The 19,367-nt window shown below is 38.8% G+C and overlaps 2 protein-coding genes across 2 annotated transcripts in view; both read left to right on the top strand.

The window, feature by feature from the left end:
* Window positions 1–1,283: 1,283 nt before the first annotated feature.
* On the top strand, window positions 1,284–5,113 carry slc39a9 (solute carrier family 39 member 9; the record flags this gene model as incomplete). The annotated part of the gene is given in 5 exon segments (XM_035674347.1): window positions 1,284–1,487; window positions 1,928–1,996; window positions 2,269–2,354; window positions 2,976–3,110; window positions 3,576–5,113. Coding segments are annotated over 5 exon segments (728 nt in total), but the record flags the coding sequence as incomplete, so codon positions are not given.
* A 3,472-nt stretch (window positions 5,114–8,585) lies between these two features.
* plekhd1 (pleckstrin homology domain containing, family D (with coiled-coil domains) member 1) overlaps window positions 8,586–19,367 on the top strand; it is a 14,691-nt gene continuing 3,909 nt past the window's right edge. The window contains exons 1-11 of the mRNA XM_035674592.1: window positions 8,586–8,740; window positions 10,705–10,798; window positions 10,972–11,061; window positions 11,490–11,566; window positions 11,988–12,079; window positions 12,170–12,222; window positions 12,986–13,080; window positions 13,169–13,262; window positions 14,554–14,744; window positions 17,071–17,203; window positions 18,622–18,766. Coding sequence (XP_035530485.1) covers window positions 8,586–8,740; window positions 10,705–10,798; window positions 10,972–11,061; window positions 11,490–11,566; window positions 11,988–12,079; window positions 12,170–12,222; window positions 12,986–13,080; window positions 13,169–13,262; window positions 14,554–14,744; window positions 17,071–17,203; window positions 18,622–18,766 — 1,219 coding nt within the window. The remainder of the gene's footprint in view (window positions 8,741–10,704; window positions 10,799–10,971; window positions 11,062–11,489; window positions 11,567–11,987; window positions 12,080–12,169; window positions 12,223–12,985; window positions 13,081–13,168; window positions 13,263–14,553; window positions 14,745–17,070; window positions 17,204–18,621; window positions 18,767–19,367) is intronic.

Below are 19,367 nucleotides of genomic sequence, written 5' to 3'. Positions count from 1 at the left end.
GGTGAAGTGTCCCTTTAAATGTTACACATACATTAACTACAGACCACTGGGTGCTTGGTCCTGATTTTCTGCCTGAGTGACTGCTACACCGCTGCTACTGCAGCTAAGAGTTAGAAAATTAATTAGTGTATTGTTATTTATCGCATATTAACATTCAATTAAATTCATTTTACTTTGATTTGGCCAAAAAAACTGAATTGATTTCCACATATCCTTCATTATGAGACGGTGTCAGACCTAAATGCAGTTCTTGTGTATGATGTTTAAATATGTTGTATTACGTTTAAAGGTTAAGAGCTCTACAATGTCGCATTAGAAATAAACAGAGAGATCAAATAAATATATTACGAATTTACACATTTAGCAGTTTCCTGTCCGCATTCCTCTCTCGCCTTATTTGCTGTAATCGTTTGCTAATATTCTTCATAGCTCTCCATTATAACCACCTGTTCCTCTTGATAAAAGTAGGCTGCACACAATCTCTCCATTTTGTGCGGAAGAAGAGTCAAAGAAAGCCTAACACTGTCAAACTTGTTTTGAAGTACGCCTCTCTGGGTGCATATATTAAAAACAAAGAATAAAACAAGGATATTTGATAGTGTGTGTGTGTGTGTGTGTGTATTAAGCATATTGGAACAGCAGTCTGTATTGTCTCGGTTTCAGTTGTGTTCCCTGTAAACCTGTCCTCCTGGTTCTAGATGGTGTCATAATTATACTGTCGGCCTGTTCAGTTATTCCATAAGTCAAGAACTTTGTACTTGGCTGGTTTCAGCATTAGTTTGTGGTTCTTGTGAACCTCCGGGCTTTAAATCAGTTGAGATTATTTGCGGGACTCCTGGTTGGCCTCAGGGTAAAAGAGGTTTTGACATTGACATTTTCTTCCTCCATTGCTTGACACATCTCAAAAGGCCCCCAATTCTTTAATGTCTTTGGCTCTTTGTCAGAGCTTCAGACGCCTTCAGGAGTGCCAGAGAGAGACCAGAAGAAAACCAAGCACAGAGAGTTTAGACGTATAATGTAATATACAGGTTGAACATTTGCAGGTGTAGACTTTTAACAGTTTGAATCCTTTTCAAACAGAGCAAAGTTCAGCATGTGGTAAAGTACAACCAGCTGACGTCTGTTTCTCTACTTCGTCAAGCACAGATATTTGTTTTGTGTTCATTTGCTTACCAACTGTATCTCACCAGAATGTTACATGAATTTGTGATGGTCTCTGTGTTAAGCAGGGTGAGGAATCAGATGTGTAAATCTTTTTCTCTTCTCTCCTGGTGTTTCCTCAGGTGGACACCACAGCCACGGCCAGGCTGGAGTCGTGGAAGCGTCCGAGGCGAAGGGTGACGCAGAAGCAGTCCTGAGCGCCGGCGGGAAACATGAGCACAGTCACGAGCAGCTTCACGCCTGCATCGGAGTGTCTCTGGTCCTGGGCTTCGTCTTCATGCTGCTGGTGGACCAGATAGGCAGTTCCCATGTGCACAGCACTGAAGGTCGGTATTACAAGGGACAGCAAACACAAAGATTAAAGCACTTCTTAAACGTATTAACCGTACACCGTCCAGAAAGTCTGTGGACACTCAGTTTGTGAAAATGGGGCTTGGTGACAGCAGCTTTGTCATTAGCTTCATTAAGTACTAATCTTCTTTGGAAGAAAATGATTTTGTTGAATTACACCCAAAACACCCCCAGATGGTTTAACTGCAAATTCTGTCTTCCCAGATGCACCCACGCTCTGCACCAAACAATTTCCGAGCTTTTTAATTGAGCAGCTAATGCTCCGCAAACTGTTTAAACAGTCTGCCAACATGAGCCGTCGCACAGTTCTCGCTCAGCGTGGAGATGCTGCTCTGTCATTGTCACTTTTACATATTAACGTATAAATATGGTTATTGAATAAATGTATGCGACTTGTTGTTTTTGTCTGGTTCAGATCCAGAGTCAGCAAGGGTCACCTCCTCAAAAATCACCACCACCCTGGGTCTCGTGGTCCATGCTGCAGGTCGGTCTGTTTTTGAATACTCATTGTCTCATTTCTTATAATGATTGTAAGAGATAAGACTTATATTTAAAATCAATCAAATTGGTGCGTTTTATTCTCTGCTATGCCTTTTGATTGATAAGTGAATCTCCTTTTAAACTAAGAATTGGTATGATTTGGTGTTTAGAGCATTTGAGCAGTAACCGTTGCTCTTTTATTTTTCTAAAACTATTGGAATCAGAATTGTGTTAATGTTGTCGTATTAATGATTAAACTCCGTCTTTTGTTTCCAGCTGATGGGGTGGCACTAGGAGCTGCTGCCTCTACCTCTCAGACCAGCGTTCAGCTCATTGTCTTTGTAGCTATCATGCTGCACAAGGTAATAATGGTCCATGTCTTTATAGTGTGGCTGTGTGGGATACATTCATACAAATTGAACTTGCTGAAACAACTATTTAGTTGATTGACAGAAAAAGTAATTGTATGACTATTAAGTAATTTATTCTGGCACAAAATACCAACTTTAATTGTTCCAGTGTCACATCTGTTAGAATTTGCTGCTTTTCTTTGTGTTATTGGAATATATAATAATATTAATGAAACTGTGATGAGCTTTTTTAACTATTTTCTGACATTGTCTTGACCAAATGAATAAAACCTGCAGATTAATCGATAATGGAAGTAATCGCTGTTGCCTCACAACAAGAAGGTTCTGTGTTTGTTCTGTGTGGAGGTTGTATGTTCTCCCAGTGTCTGTGGGTTCCCTACGGGTGCTCCGGCTTCCTCCCACAGTCCAAAGACATGCTGGTGAATAAGTTAGATTGGTGTCCAGGTTGTAGCCCCGCCTCTCGCCCAATGTCAGCTGAGATCGGCTCCATCGCAGAGTGCTGGTATAGATAATGGATGGATAATGGATGGAAATAATCGTTAGTTCCAGCCCTAACCAGCCGTACATTGCAAATGTGAACCTATGTGAACTCTGCTGCTCTGTCGTCTGCAGGCCCCAGCAGCGTTCGGCCTGGTATCGTTCCTGATGCATGCTGGTCTTGAGAGGAACCGCATCCGCAAACATCTTCTGGTCTTCGCCCTGGCAGCGCCCGTCCTCGCCATGCTCACCTTTTTAGGCCTCAGTCAGGTAAATGTTAAAATCTGTGTCTGTTTTTGGAGAATTTGGAGCTCATGGCAGATTATTATTTTTAAAGTTTAGATTATTATTTAAGATATACATTTTATAAAATATTCAGGATAAGAACACAGCGAAGACCTGAACAGAAGCTACAGTGTATTCACAAACACATCTCTGATGTTTATTCACAGGAGATAATCTTGTCCAAAACCACAATAACTTTCTGCAGTTATTGTGTTCACTGTTGCTGTTATTGTTATGCATTGAATATAATGTAAAATATCCATGAAATATGTCACCTATATGTTAGTTTATGGAATGATAGAAAAGGGTTTCCTTAATGAAATGCTCTACAAGAAACATTTACCAGACATGTTATAGATTTCATAAAAAAGTTTCAGAAAGGAAACATTTGTTGTTGGATTTTTAGCCAAACATTTTGCCTCACAGTGTTTCTGTTCTTTTCCCCCTCAGAGCAGCAAGGAGGCTCTGTCAGACATCAACGCCACCGGTGTCGCCATGCTTTTCTCTGCTGGCACCTTCCTCTACGTGGCCACCGTTCACGTCCTCCCTGAGGTCGGCGGTGGCGGCCACAGCCACGCTCCTGCCGGAGGGAATGGAAGCAAGGGACTGAGCAAGGTGGAGGTGGGAGCTCTGGTGCTGGGTTGCCTCATTCCTCTGGTGCTGTCCGTCGGTCACCACCATTAGACACAGAGCTCAGGACGAATTTCAGACGGGTGTACAGTGGAGAGAAGCGGAAACAGAGACTTCAAACATTGTGGGATCTAAATGTCTTATTGCTTGTTGTCTCCTGATGGACCTCGTGGACCAGACTGGTGCTCATTGCGGGGACATCTTAAGACTTGAAACTGACCTTGAAACAGGGAATGAATGATGTATCAGAGTTGCTGCAGTGACAACCAAGGCATGCAGCGATGCTGACACTGAGGGCAAACATCTCGCAGCTACTGTATGTGTCCATTTATTCCATCAGAAATCTTTTTTTTTTTTTTTTAACGAGATTTGGGCACTTTAGCTCTGTTTATTTACATCACCATGGAGGTTTCAGTGTTGCATTATCGTGATAGTCCAAAGTCAAAGAACCTACTTTGATTTCATTACAGTGATGTTTTACTAGATGGCAGTTGCACAGTGAGATTTAGATGGATTTAAACCTGTGATATCAAGAAAGAAAACTTTTTTTTTTTTTTTTAATAATTGTACAGAGTGTAAATCTCTAAGCAACAATCCAGATTGGTTTAAACTAATTTTCAAGTGCCATATTAGGAAGTTGGAGCAGATAACTGAAGAGATCACGGCGACGTTACGGTTCGTAGAAAGCGTCCCTGTCCTATTTCCTTACCGAGATCTTTTTCTTGCAGCCAGCCGTGAAGCGGGATGAGAGATGAGTCCGAATAACCAGCTAGATGCTTGTGACAGTTTTTGTCTTTGGCTAGTGAGTTTATCTACTAAGTGGAGGTTTGTCCTGTTAGAAAAGTTGTGATGAGCAGTTTCTTGACCTGATTGGAAGCCTTTCTATGATGAATACTGATGGTGCGTCTCTCCTGTAAAACCACACGTAAAGGTTCATCGATTAATCTGCTCAAACTCGATTCCAGTGTTTAAGGAAAAGACACAACCAGCCTTGATGTACCACAACATAAAGTGTCACTTTTATTTTGTCTGTTTAGTTTCTGGATGTGTGTATATCTGTTCTGTTTTACTTGGAGAGTAATTATAAATAGATGATGGAGGAAAAATCTGTATAGAATTGTCTTAAGTGATTGTTTAGAGTGTTATTAAGCTTCTTTATAGGTGGGGGGTCATTTCAACAGCTCCGTGTGAATGGCGATTTGCCTTGCAGGGGGCATGAACTGGATGAAAACGTTTAGGGACCATCGGCTCAGGAGAACAGACATATTGCAGATCCCGTGAGCAAGATTTTTTTTTTTTTTTTAGCTTTTTAGTTGGTTTACCCTTCATTAATTAATCATACCTGAGCAATAATCATACACATTAAATTGGGGAAAAGTCACTTCTTTCTCAGGAGTGCAGCAGAGTCTAAAATGAGGGTTTACCTTCATCTTTAAAGTGCTTGTTATGTGTTGCACATATCAAGATATGTCGGCTCTTGAACATCCCACCCCCCGGCTGATGAATTAAAATGTAAGTAGGCTGCTCCCCCTTCAATCAGGACACATGGATATTGTGCCTGCTCACAGCAGAGCTCATGTATATGTAAGTATGTACGTGTACTGTACAGAGTAACTATTTCCTACCACATGGTCATCATGATCTCCTGTGTGAGATGGAACTGCTAACTTACAAAAACAGCTTGTTATTTTTTAATTTAATTTAATTTGAAACTTTGGACACGGACGGACTGTTCTTTGCAGTAATGACACGAGGCTACATACTGTCTGATGAGGTCTTTGTTTTATGTATAAATTGAAAGGTTTTACACACAAAACTTGTCAATTAATTCCAAGTTACATGATGAGAAGAAACCCACCCTCACGGTTTTATGGCTTCCTTTTGTGATTGCGAGAGAAAAGGGGTGGAGTCGCATGCAGACCAGCAGCTGCATGGCCGTTTTTATTTTCTATGGGACGCTGTATGTGTGTACAAAAGGGAAAAAAACCCCACTGTGTTGCTTTACATCCATACATGTTGGAGGACAGCCCCATTATGTGCCATTTCATCTTTCTGAACAATGTTGCATCAGAGTCCCTGCGGAGATTTGGCATCTACATGTTTCTCATCCAAACTAATGTTAAATGGGTTCAGGGTCCACTGGTAGAGGTGTTTAGGGCTGCAACTAACGATTCTTTTCTTTATCTGTTAATTATTTCCTTTTGTTTGGTCTCTCAGAAAAATGCTTAGAATCCAAGGTGACCTCTTCAAATGTCTTGCTTTGTCTGAAACCCCAAATATATTTACTATGATGTTTACTATCACAGAAGACAGGAAATACTCGCATTTGAGAAGCCAAACTGCATTTATTTGGGAGTCTATCAGCCTTTAAAGCCCCTGAAAATGTGGTTATTTGTCTATAAGATAAAATATTCATGACACAATAAGCAATAATCAAAGTTAAAGTTGGGTGGGAAATAAAACTTCCGTAGCTATTTATTAGGAGCTTAAAAACTCTGTGCTACGTCAGGACTGAGGGCGTGATTTGATCAGATTGCGTCGTCATTGTTTGATTCAAATGTTGTTAGACTGATTGGTGCATAAAAGTAAGAGACCCTTTTCCCACTGAGCCCCGCCCACATCAAACCAGAGAGAAGAGAACAAAAATATTTAAATCTCTGATGTGAAATAACCAAAACTGTCGTTGTGAGCTCATGTCCTTCATGATAAGAAGCCTTTAAAGTTCATCCTCGTTTGTCACGTGACTTCTTTTGGGGATGATGAAGGAACAGGAATGGGTCAACTAGCTATATAAGTTGTAAAATAATATGAATTAAGATCAAACATTCTGGTCTCATGTTGCTGTCCAGTGAAAAACCTCAAAATTTAGTGATTATGAATTTTTCAGATAAATTAAAGAATGAAATGTTCTTTTATGGGACGAGAGCGTTCTCTGCTTCTTAAAGCATTTTTAAAGTCCGTCTTAAGACAATACTCAATTACTCGTATGTAGAGCCAGTGAGTTATTGGTTACTGTAATAGTTTCTTTCGTCCATACTGGCAGTGAATCCAGTGTAAGTGATGTACAAAATTCTCTTCTTGTGCTAATAATTTGCCTTCAAAAGATTAAAATTTTGCAAGACACCAGCTTTATTTGTCTAATTCAGGCTGATAAAGCCTCATATTAACTTTGGCTGAACGTTTGAATGCATTTTTTTTTTTTTTATATAGAAGGACGACTGCAGATTCTGTCCCCCATCTGTTACATTGGAATATCTTCATGCACAGTATGGACAAGAGGACTGATTACAGCAAACTTTTGCAGGAGACACATGGGCGTCTGACTGTAGTTTGTAGAGCAACTTGAGAAATTGTGAACATATTCTTTAAGCTAAATCAATCTGAAAAATACATCATTATAAAAGTAGAAGCGTCTGTTTTCCTGAGCTTGTGAAAAGTTATTGTGATCATCTTAAAATGCAATAACACAGAGAACATCTTTGCATATAAATTAAGAAAATTAAACTATAGGATCCCTTTAAACTGCCAGATATCTGCAGGTCTCCACACAAACAGGAAGAGATGAGCAGATATATTGGGACTGATTGGAGGTTTCAGTTTGGCTCGGGAGCGTTTTAGGATCAGGTTAATATTTGTAATAGTTTCAGTGGGGTAGGTGTGTCTTTTCTATTTTTATTTTGTCATTCCAGAATGAGTCTGCCTTATTTCCAAACTTTTGATTGTGAAAATCAGTTGTAAAGCAATGTGTTTTATGACGACTAAATTAAAGTTTTTTAACTGGTGAAAATGCTTACTTTGATGATTTAAGCCTGTTTACTGTTGTGGTTTTTCCCAAGATTTAACAGGTGGAATTGAGCCTGATTTCATCTCTTAAATTGATGGTTAAATGCAGTTCATAGAAAGCAGTTGGTCCCATTTATCAAGTTTTCATCTCATATTCATCAAGGTAAGAATTTATAGTTATATTTGTGGGACTTTTCTCTTAAATCATCGCTTCAGAGGCTTTTCTTTCCCTTCCCTCTCCCCTACTTACTCATGAAAAAAAGGTCTACAGGCTCATGCATTCCCTGTTGAAGCTGAGCTGTCAATATCTTTATAATCTGCTGTCCATCCACTCTGACACATGTTCTGTAAATTAATCTGACACTGACGACGCTGAGCTGCATGTTAACCGCTTCGACTCTCCATCCTCTTTATCAGGAGCTGTGTGGCCGCGCCTTTCCTCCCACAGATGTTCTCCTAATTCACCACTGGAGTTGTGGATAAAGGGAGTGATGGAGTGATGGATGGAGAGACCAGGGAGTTTATACCTGCCAAGAGATGCAGACTCCCCGCTTGCTGCGAGTACAGTAATCTGAATAACAGCTTTTACTGGCTGCAATGTATTGACCCGCTTCAGATTTAGCAACTCATTCCTAAAGCTTCCCTTCCTCCCTCCCTCCCCTATCGCCTCCCAGTATCTCTCCTCTTCCTCCCTCCCTCGCTCACTCTTTCTCTCGCTCTCTCATCCCTGTTTTCATCTGCTGTGCAGTCAGTCTGCCTCCAGCTGATGAGCATATTGGCAGCTGCATCATTCCACCCTGCTGAGTTATTGGGATTTGTTTGCTACTTTTCCTGTTTTGTATTGAAGCTGTCCCTGCAGCTGTACTCGCACCCCTGTGTGTGTGTATGTGTGAGTGTGAGTGTGTGTGTGTGAGTGTGTGTGTGTGTTATTGGGGTAATTGTTATTGACTGACTGTATTGTGCTTCATTTTTTTTTTTTTATATATTATTGATAGTTTTTTGGTTTTCTGGCCCCACCTTCCATCAGGGCGTGGGAAACAACAGAGAATGTTCTCGTCTTCGTCCAGAAACTCTCTGTTCTCGCCCTGGTCGTCTATGGAGCAGTCGGACTCTGAAGTGTTGGACATCAGCACCAAAGTGCAGCTGCACGGGGTGCTGTGGAAGAGGCCCTTCGGACGGCCGTCGGCCAAGTGGTCCCGCAGGTGAGGGTGAGGCGTGATTGATCTGCTGTTAGAGGTTTTGTTAATCTTCCTTTCTGTTGGTAAGAGGAAAATCTGCCTCTCTGCAGCCTGTAAAACCTCGTCAAAACCTGGATGAACTTTAAAAACTAGAGGTTGTAGGTAATCTGATGTTTCTCTGACATTTATGAGGCAGAAAGTTTTCTCTGTTCCAAACAATAATCTTAGAGAATAATCCTTCCAAGGAGCATCAAAGAGTTAAATTGACGATTTATTTGACAGCACAGGTATGAAATGGAATGAATCTACTGTTCTGAGAGCAAAATCTATTTAATTTTCTTTACAGCCATATTTGAAATAATAAATATATATATATATATATATATATATATATAATAAACATATTACAAATTACATAATGTTAAGTGAAAGTGGATAAAACCTGTAGACTTGATTGACTATCTCTGATGTAATGATGAAAGTGGACATTCAGGATTTTGTCAACTAAACTGTTGACATGTGTATTAGAGGATCACTTTATATAATACAGGATACACTCACAGGCGTTTCCTGTGTATCCTGATATGACTGTATATTTGGATGTTAAAATGCCTGGATTGGTACCTTATGTCATGATAATGCTCTTAGTTTACATAACAGTTAAAACGACAATACACAGTGGATCCAGAGAGTCCATTTGCAGCACACTCTTCGTAACCTTTGCCATTTGCTTGTGTCATAAAGGTCAAAAGAATTTGGTTGTGTTTGGTAAATGCTCATTTGGTTTCCTGTGCCAAACTGCAGGCGGCTCAGTGATTTTGTTTTTGTCACCAGCTTAAAAAGAAAAACGGCAGTTAGTTGAAACATTCCCTGGGGGTGAAATTAAAGCAACACTAGTTATAAAAAGTGCAGCTCAGCCTGTGAAAATAGCTTTATATTGTGTGTTTGAACTGTAGAGGAGTTTTTCTAACGACAGAGAAAATAAAGCCTGGTGATGTCATCAATTAAAGACATTGAGTTGCATTGTGGGAATTAAAGGCTCAGGATATCTCGGCCTCTGCTGCACTGAATCTGAATATTTCTTTATTAAATCTGTCTCTGGCAACTATTCCTTTAACTAATATATCAAATACCTGCTCATTTATTTATCTGTTAGTTTTCAGGTTGACTTTATTCCAAACTTAAAATGCACAATAACAGAACATGAAAGTGACAAGTAAACACAATGTAAGCAACGTCTGATCCGATCAGTAAAAAGATGCATCGTCTCTCTGACTTTTACTTACAACAACTTGTGTTTATGGGCCAGGTTTTTTTAAAAAACAATGTAGTTACAGCACTATTATTAGCTCAGTCAGTACAATATACTGTAAGGATAACTGGATATGTGTGTGTTTAGCAAATCTCTATCCAATGTTATAGTTACTGTAATTTACATTGAATACATATTAAATAAATAAATTACTGTTAACACATTTGCAGACGAGGCAAAAATGTATTAATCTGAGCGGTCTCTAGGTGGTTATTGGGGTAAGAAATAAGAACAAACAGGATTCTGCAACAACAAAAATATGTTTATCTTTCAGATTTTGTTCACAATCTTTGTGTTTTATTATGAAATACAGTATAATTTTGCCTTTTTGGGCCTCTGAAAAATCGCTCTTCTGTTCTGCAGCTCATAACTCACATTCATTTGACAAAATATGAGGGGTGGCAAGTGCTGCTTTTAGTGGGTGATAAGAAATAAAAGTTGGGAACTGCTGACCGAAAGCATAAAATAAAACTGCAGCAGTATATACAGAAAAAAAGCAGCTCCTCTAGATTGATTATACCGATCACTTGTTGTCATAAAGAGGCAGACTTTGTAGACTTTGCAGTTAGTTACCTGCTCATCAGTTTTGTATATTGAGAACATTGGCAGACGTTGGTTCCTTTCAGCCCCACAGGATTGACTCACTGTTGCTTTCATTGTCTTCCTCGGTACAAAGATTCTTCATCATCAAAGACAGCTTCTTGCTCTACTATGCAGAGAGCGAGAAGAGAAACTTTGAGACCAACAGGTACTTCAACATCCACCCCAAGGTGAGCCAATGCATCTTCTCTGTACACCTGTAAGAAAATGAAGAAGATGGTGGAAGATATGTAGGTTTTAGATGAATAACTATGTGTGTAGGTCACTTTGTGAACAGAAGCTTTTAACTGTAATTAACCAGAAACAATATTATAAATAACATTTTGATGTGTTTCTGTCTCAGGGAGTCATTCCTTTGGGAGGATGCGTGGTGTCAGCTAATGAAAACATGGGCATGCCCTTTGCCATCGTGGTCAACCAGGAAGACTTTACTGTAAGACCATGTACCTGTCACACATTCATTGCAATATTTCCTCCATTACTTTATCATCTATAAGCCTTAGAGACATTTAAAAGTATATTTTGAGAAAACCCATGACTAAAAGTGCAGACCAAATGAAACAACAAATGAATGCAAAAATGGCCACATAGTATAATAAGTGCAAAAACACAATTTACAGATCAGCTAGGAGAGCCAAGCACTTAAGCTCTTTCTAAATTGTACTTTTATCGCTGCAATAATGTGAGAAATCGGCCTAATCCTGCAACAAATGGGACACATAATGGAGTGAGTTTAACTGCACACTGTGTTACATCAATTTTTATTATCTCAGCAGCCCAAAGATGGAAATCCATTGTCTATTTTACAGCCTAAGCTCATTATTGAGGCGCTGATGTAAAATTTGTGAATCCATCCCCCAGGGTACCATAGTCCTGGCTGCTGAGTCTGAGGATGAGCAGGTCCAGTGGATGGAGATGCTCCAGGAGTCAGGGAAAGTGTGAGTATTTGACCGGCACATATTATGCCTCTAAATGTTGCTCCTCTGAAGGATTTACACACACAATATATGATTCTTGAAGCCCTTTATTTCGAATTTTCATGGGATTATAGAATTACTTGGATTGGAGATGTTTTTGTTTGTAGAAAAACAAGAAAATCCCAAATTTGCCAGTCAGAAATGTTCAGTTCATAGAGAATATGAATGTTTGTAGTAAGTCTGATGACAACCCATCCACAAGTTTTCAAGATATTTCCTTCTAAACCACTAATGTCAACCAGAGGAAAAGTCTGAGGATCATGAAAGTAAAAAGAGATCAGTCCTCTTGGGACCATAAATGTCTGTACAAAATTTCATGGCAATCCATCAAAAATTATTGAGATATCCTTTTGTTTTGTTAAAATTACTGTTTGTCCAACAGCACGTGGAAGAATGCCCAGCTGGGAGAGGCTATGATCGAGAGCCTGGAGGCTCAGGGGCTGCAGCTGGCCAAGGAGAAGCAGGAGTACCTGGGTAAACATGGGCGAAGTCACCTGAATCAAAGAGCTTATTAAAGGTTTAACAAACGGAAGGAGCTTATGTCTAATGGTTTTTATTCTCCAGATAAACTGATGGAAGAGACTGAGGAGCTTAGTCACCAGAGAGCGCAGAGAGAGGTGAGGCTTTGTTTACGCGCTCTGGCATCGTCACGTAACAGCAACAGCATGTTGATATTTTTAAGTTTGCAATAAGAAGATATCAGATCATTCAAATATTCATAAATGTTAGCTGTTAGTTTAGACTTTATGTATATGTATATTATTTTTAATTGTTTAGATGACGACTTCTTCAGATGTCTTGTTTTGTCTGACCAACAGCGAAATCCAAAGATACTCTGTTTATTATGAAATAAAACAGAGAAACATAGCAAATCATCACACTGGAGAAGCTGGAGCTAGATAATGTTTGAATGTTTTTGCTAATAAAACTATTGTTGCTGAATAATTTAATGTAAAACAACTAGTTGATTAGTCGATTAATTGTTTTAGTTGTGGTATTGAAATAAAGGATTCTTAACGATGCTCTCAGTAATATTGGAATTAAATTATTAAACTATGTAGCTATGCAATAACATCAAGTGTGATGTTTCATTCTTATGATGAAAAATGGATGCTGAGTTAACTTAGCATAGTGACACATCTTTTTAGGACAGGTCCATATTAGTATAAAATGGGATATAAGCATATATGTTTCACTCCCTTCAGGACTTCAGGACTGCAATGGAAATAAATCGTGTGACTTTATTGTGATTTCCTGATGAACTTCAGTACTGTATGCACATGTGTGTATCGTCTTTTAATTTAATTGAATAAAATCAGTGAAATATTCCCACATAAAGGCTCTGAAATAGTTGTCTTTGTGTTGTGTTTGTGTGTGCAGGAGCTGGAGCGTCTGAACCAGGTTCTGGAGGAGGAGAAAATGAAGTTTGAGGAGGTGGTGCTGGAGCTGAAGGCAGAGCAGGAGCATATCAAACTGTAAGGACTCCTCCCATTCATGTTAACTGATGCTGATTACGCTGTACAAGCCTGTAAATGAATGCGATCTGTTGTGTGTTGATGACAGAGACCTGGACGACACAGCTCAGTCCCTGAAGGGGGTCGAGAGTGAGAAAGAAGAGTTGAGCAGTTTAACCGTCATGCTGCAAAAATCCATTGAGGTAAGCGTAACTCATCCACAGATACAGTCAGTGTAACAAGAATATCGTATTGATGAGTTGGTTCGATTCTGATTATGTTACAACTTCTGATGTAATATGTTATGTAACAAACCTTTGAGGTTGATAGTTTAATTATCCTGCTAATGTAATACATTTGATATTGATGCTACTCGCTCTGAAGAGGATTAGAGCCATGTGGAAAACAGCTGAATACTGAGATTAAAGTCACAGAAAAAGTCACAAATTAAAGAATTTGTTTCACATTTTGGGAAATATGCTGATTCACTTACTTGTCTGGTTATTTTAGCTCAGCATTAAGACTGGAAACAGGTCTTAAGGTAACAAAATCCATCTACCAGCACCTCTAAAGCTCACTAATTAACATGTTAAGGAGGTCACTGATTCTGACCAAGAAATAGTCTGGATGGATATAAAAATGGTATTGATATCTCGAAAAAGGATTATGACTTTTTTCTCAGAATATCAAAATTAGGGTTGCACAGTAGCTCACCAGGTAGAGTCCCATTTAGGCTGAGTCCTTACTCAGGTTTGATTCCAACTTTCCGTCTTCTGCTGCATGTCGTTCCCCCTTTCCTATCTTCACCTGTCCTATCAAATAAAGGCATAAAAAGCCTCAAAAATATCTTTAAAAGAACCAGTGTGGGATTTAGTGGCATCTAGAGTTGTAGTTGCAGATTGCAACTTGTCGCTTCATTCTCCCCTTTCAAGCGCAAAGCAGAAACTACGGTGGCAGCAAAACATTCTGGGCTACTGTATAAATATGGCTTCATGTAGTTAAAAATAACGAAAACACAATGATTCTTATTTGCAGGTGATTATATTATATGGATATTATAATCCATATCAGTCTCGTATATGTTACATACTGGATCCTAAATTACGAAAAAACCTTTTTTTATGTGGCCGCAACTCTCTGAACTCAAAATATGTGTGTATGTACAAGGTAACTATCATATATAGTTCAATATAAATATATATCACTCATTCACAAATTTGGATTTTAGCTGAGTTGCTGCTTCTGAAAAAGATCAATGTAAACAACTGAAGGTTAAGAAATTTAAACCTTCCTGTTAATTTGACAAATAAAATCTTATCTCTTCCAAGCACATAACCAGCAAGTGGACCGTACCTGCTTTTCCTGTTAATTTCATTAAACAATGATATACGTTACACTTGTAATACGCAGCATTTAATCTCCCACTTGAAACCAGAACATTTGTATAGACTGAGAACATTCACTAGGATCTGAATCTCTTGTTGGGTCCTTCAGGAGCTCTCTCAGGAGAAACAGCGGACTCTGGAGCTGCTGGGGGTGAAGGAGCAGGAGGAGAAGGAGGCGGAGGCGGCAAAGAAGTCTGAAGACGGCGAGGATCCTGGAGAAGTGGACCTGCTGCAGGACCTGCGACACATCGAGGAGCAAATGAAGCTCCTGGTGAAAGAGAAGGAGCAGGCTGACGAGAAGTGAGTGAGACCTCAGAAACAGAATCAGACTGGAGTTACTGGTTTAGAGCCTGAAAGCAGAACAAACGCAATTATATAACAGACTTTCCATTCTAATTTCATGTCTTGAAAACTTTTTCGGTGATTTTAAGTCAGAAATCCTTTAAAGATCCCCTCCAGACATTAATTAATACACATATAAATACAGTACTCTACCGACTTGTGTTTTTACACAAAAATAGGATTCAATAACATTTTACATATTGATACATATTAGTAATGCTGATTACAGAATCATTAATACACACATATATATATATATATATATATAAATATATATATATTTATATGTATATATCATATAATATAATATACGTAGTTTAACTGTAGGGCTTCAGCCTGCGATTATGTTTTGGCATCCAGAGGGTCAAAGCCTTTCCAGGGAACCTCTATGCTAATGGCACAGAGGATGTAACTACTAGTGGAAATGTGTATTGATCCCTAAACAACCAGCCCATTGATCAGCACCAGTAAGTGGGATATTACAGGCAGCTGCTATTGACTGTGTAGCACTAATGCTCTGTTATGAACACTGAAATATAACTTCATGTTTCCATGAGCTCTCTGCCTTCCCTCTCCTCTTCTCGGCCGTCCTCTGACTGACATACAGCTGGAACTATGTGGAAAAATCCAGAAATATACAACCTTAATCATACAGAGCAGATTTCATACCAAATGCAAAACATAATTGATCCTCTTCTGTATTAAAACAACAGCAACAAATACTGGTTAAAAGGTTAAGGTTTTGTTTAGTTGATTACTTTAGTTGTTTACATATTGAGTCATCTGTGATATGTTTTGAGGCAGTTAAATTAGACAGTATTTTTACTGGAAACACATTTATCCAGTGATGCAGCTACAGTATATTATAAAACCATCTTTTTCTTTCATGAAAGGTGTTTCTAATATTTTGTTGTATTTAATAATAAATAATAAATAAATGCTCGTAATAAAATAATGCAAAGATACAATAGAAGATATCAGAAAAGGATAGTAAAGTTGAATGAACAGCTCTCTGTGGTTGTACAGTGTTTCACATATTACAGCCTTGTTTTACTGAATTATTACATTCTAATTTTACATATTTTACACATTGGAGATCAATTTGTGTATGAGTTTTAGTATTTTAATAGTTTTTGCTCTTTCAATTATAAGTATATTTAGTTTTTTTTAGTCATATGATAAAAGAGTATATTTAAAACAAAAAAATAATAAAAAAACAAAAGTAGAATTAATGTCCTCACTGCATCCTGTTGAACATATGTGTAAAGTTTAATTACCACATCAATTTTTGAGTTATGACCAAAAAAGTGTTTAAGGTCATTTTGAGGTCACTTGACCTTTGACCTTTGAGTCAAAAGTGTCAACAATTCATTGTCTGACCAATCGTAAAATATCAGTGACAGGGACTTTGACCTTTGACCACGAAATTCTATTAAGTTCATCCTTGAGTCCAAGTGGACGTCTGTACCATAGTGGCGGAAATTCGCCACTAAAGGCAAATAAAATAGAATAAAATAGATTTTATTTTATTTATAGAACATGTCATTTTGTCTGTTGTAACAGAATCTGTTCTCAAAACAACAACAACCACTAACAGGAAGACAGCAACTGACACTGACTGAGTAAATTCAACAGTTGGCTCAAGAATTAACAAAAGTTTTATTTAATTTTAAAGATTTTACTGACTATCATACTGCTGGTAAGTGTAGCTTAGCTTAAAGACTGAAAACGGGGAAACAGCTAGCCTGACTCCGTCCAAAGGTAACGAAATCTAAAAAGCTCCCTAATGAACACATTATATCTTGTTTGTTAAATTTGTAAAAAAGCTTCTTAAATTACAATAAGCTGTATTATCATGTTCACAGAAAGCAAATAAGTGAAATTCCCAAAGCGTCAAACCATTCCTTTAAGTGTCTCACACATAAAACTGGTCTGTTTGAGATAAAGTTCTGTTTTAACCTTGAAATTACAGTACAGATGTGCGTTTGTGTGCAATCATCTGTGTCCTGTAGAGCTCAGTGAGCACAGCACGGCTCCGATAAATGCAGTCCTGACAGAGAAGGTCGACTTTCATCCACAGCAACAACAGCTTTGTTTTCAGCTTCATCCTGGAGGGTTTCAAAGTGGCTGTGAATAATACCATAACCATTAAACTAACCATTGGAGACAGGAGCATTTTTCTCAGTAGCACAAAGATATGCACAACCTTCTTTGTGCTGTTATGTGTGTGTCTGACTGTGTGTGTCTGACTGTGTGTGTCTGACTGTGTGTGTCTCTGGCTCAGGCTCAGGGAGAACGAGAAGCGGGCTACAGTCCTGCAGCAGGAGAGGGAGTACTACTCGTCTCAGGCTCAGACGCTGCAGCAGTCGCTCTCTCAGCTCACTGCGGACAAGAGGCAGACCGAGGCCGAGCTCAAGGTAACACAGCATGACTCAGCTGCTCTCAGCGTCCAGTTTACACAGCTACACAGCACTGCTCAAAGTCAGATTAAAGGTCGCTGTATTAATCAGCTAGCCGGGTTTCTGTTTCAGGAGAAGGATTTTCATGAAGACAAGAGAGTTAAAAGAGAATTGGTTAGAGTTAAAAATGATTGAAGAACATTTTGGATTATATCTGCTTATAAATACAGAGAGAAATGCTCAATGTTAGTAGGTCCAACCTTTACTTTAGTGTTAGCACAAGACTCTCAAGGTGGAACTAATAACAATAACGATGGACCAAGCGAAAATTATATTTGTACTTACTTGTGCTGGCAGGCAGATATCAGGCAAACAATAACATAATAATTTTTAGTGTCCTTGTACTCGAGCTGCTGTAGCCCTGGATCTCTTGAAATACTGAGGTCATAAGTTCAGGCCCCCACAGTGTAGCTTCCACAACCCTAAATAAATCGGATCTGACAGTAGAAAGAAGGTATCTTTAAATTATTTTTTAATACTTTTGTACTTTTGCTTTAGAGAGAGTTCGAATACAAGAGTTTGACATTTATTTTTACACTGTGGTGTTTTTACTTTTACTTAGTAAAAGATCTGAGTACTTCTTCCTCCTCTGTTCATATTCAGGCGGCTCATTCAGTCAGATTTTAATTGAATCAGGTCTGTGAAATCTTCAGGGTGGTTCAGCCAGAGATCCTCCTCCTCCTCCCCCTCTTCCTCCTCCTCCTCCACGCCCAGTCTGACATGCTGAGTCTCTCTGACATGAAGAGCTGATATCACGTTACACTTACTGGAACCAAAAAGAAAATCCTCTCATGTCCAGTTGTTCTGTATGAAATTACCTGTTTCCTCTTTCTATCAATCACTTCTTTACTTCAACTCACTCTCTCTTTCTCCCTTAAGGCCTCAGTCAAACTGCATTATTAACAATGCACAGAGCACAGAAATGAATAAGATGTAAACTCCTGTATTGTTGAAGTGCCCTTGAGCAAATACACGAACCTTCACTGACTGGTTGCACGAGTCACCTCAAGTCAGCTGTCTCTCCTGGTTAATACTCCAGATAATGTGTGTTTAGTGGGGTTTTACTGGCTAATATTGATAGGGATATTATCAATATGTATTCTGTGTATTTAAATTCAACAGTATTATTAAAATCCATGAGTGAAGTGGTGGAAGCCTGTAGTACTGCTTTCAGTTCATTATGTGACACTAATTACTATTAGTTACAAACAGTTTGAATTTATTTTAGTACTGTCCTCTTAAGCTGAGTCAAAAGCCCAATATTTCTCTTAATATCCACATAAAGATCCAGTGTATCAATCTAACCCTCCTCTTAGTCAACTCATTTGCTTAAATAGGTTGTCACTAACACCCTGTGTGTTTGCTGTGTGTCTCAGGCGGAGATAGAGTCTCGGGTGGAGCTGGAGAAGAGACTGAAGCAGGCTGAAGAGGCTCTGCAGGACCTGGAGAAAGGCCTGAACTCGCTGGAACGGACCAAAGAGAGAGACGAGAAGATGAAGGGGGACGTGACTCAGCTGAGGAGTGAGTGCATTCACTGATACTTTCAACATGTCTGTATCTGGTAGAGCCAATATGTGAGAAAAGAATCCATTTACTTCATTGGGAGCTGATAAAGTCAAAGAAGTTAGAGGCATAATTGAATGAATATTGGATGGAGTTTGGTGTGATGGTCCATGATGGATAGCATCAGTATCTCCCAGTCAAATACATGAATAAATATGTATTTAAACGTATTTACTCAGTGATACAGATACAGATTAAACAGACAGTGGAGATGTGAAGTCCATAATTAGATCTGAACTTATACCTGTGTGACCGCCCTCCTCTGGACAGAGTTTGTATTACGTGTTGGTTGTAGGAGAAACAATAACACACTGAGCAGATATCAGTCACAGATAGTGAAACATGTTTTATTTTGTTTAATTCATTCACTAGATATTGCCTCAATTGATTAAGGCTGCAACTAATGATTCAGATTCAGATAACTTTATTGATCCAAAGAAGGGCAATTCATTTGCAGCATACCTAGTCCACACACACAACTCCAAAACTCACAGGCCAAGTAGTTGAATGTCAGAGGCAAAGATATCGACATACACAGGGCAATACAAGGAAACAATGA

This window comes from Morone saxatilis, unplaced genomic scaffold (assembly GCF_004916995.1).
Source record: "Morone saxatilis isolate NCDOM2014 unplaced genomic scaffold, NCSU_SB_2.0 Contig3, whole genome shotgun sequence".
NCBI classification, from domain to species: Eukaryota; Metazoa; Chordata; class Actinopteri; family Moronidae; genus Morone; species Morone saxatilis.
This window is presented reverse-complemented; position numbering and strand designations above follow the sequence as displayed.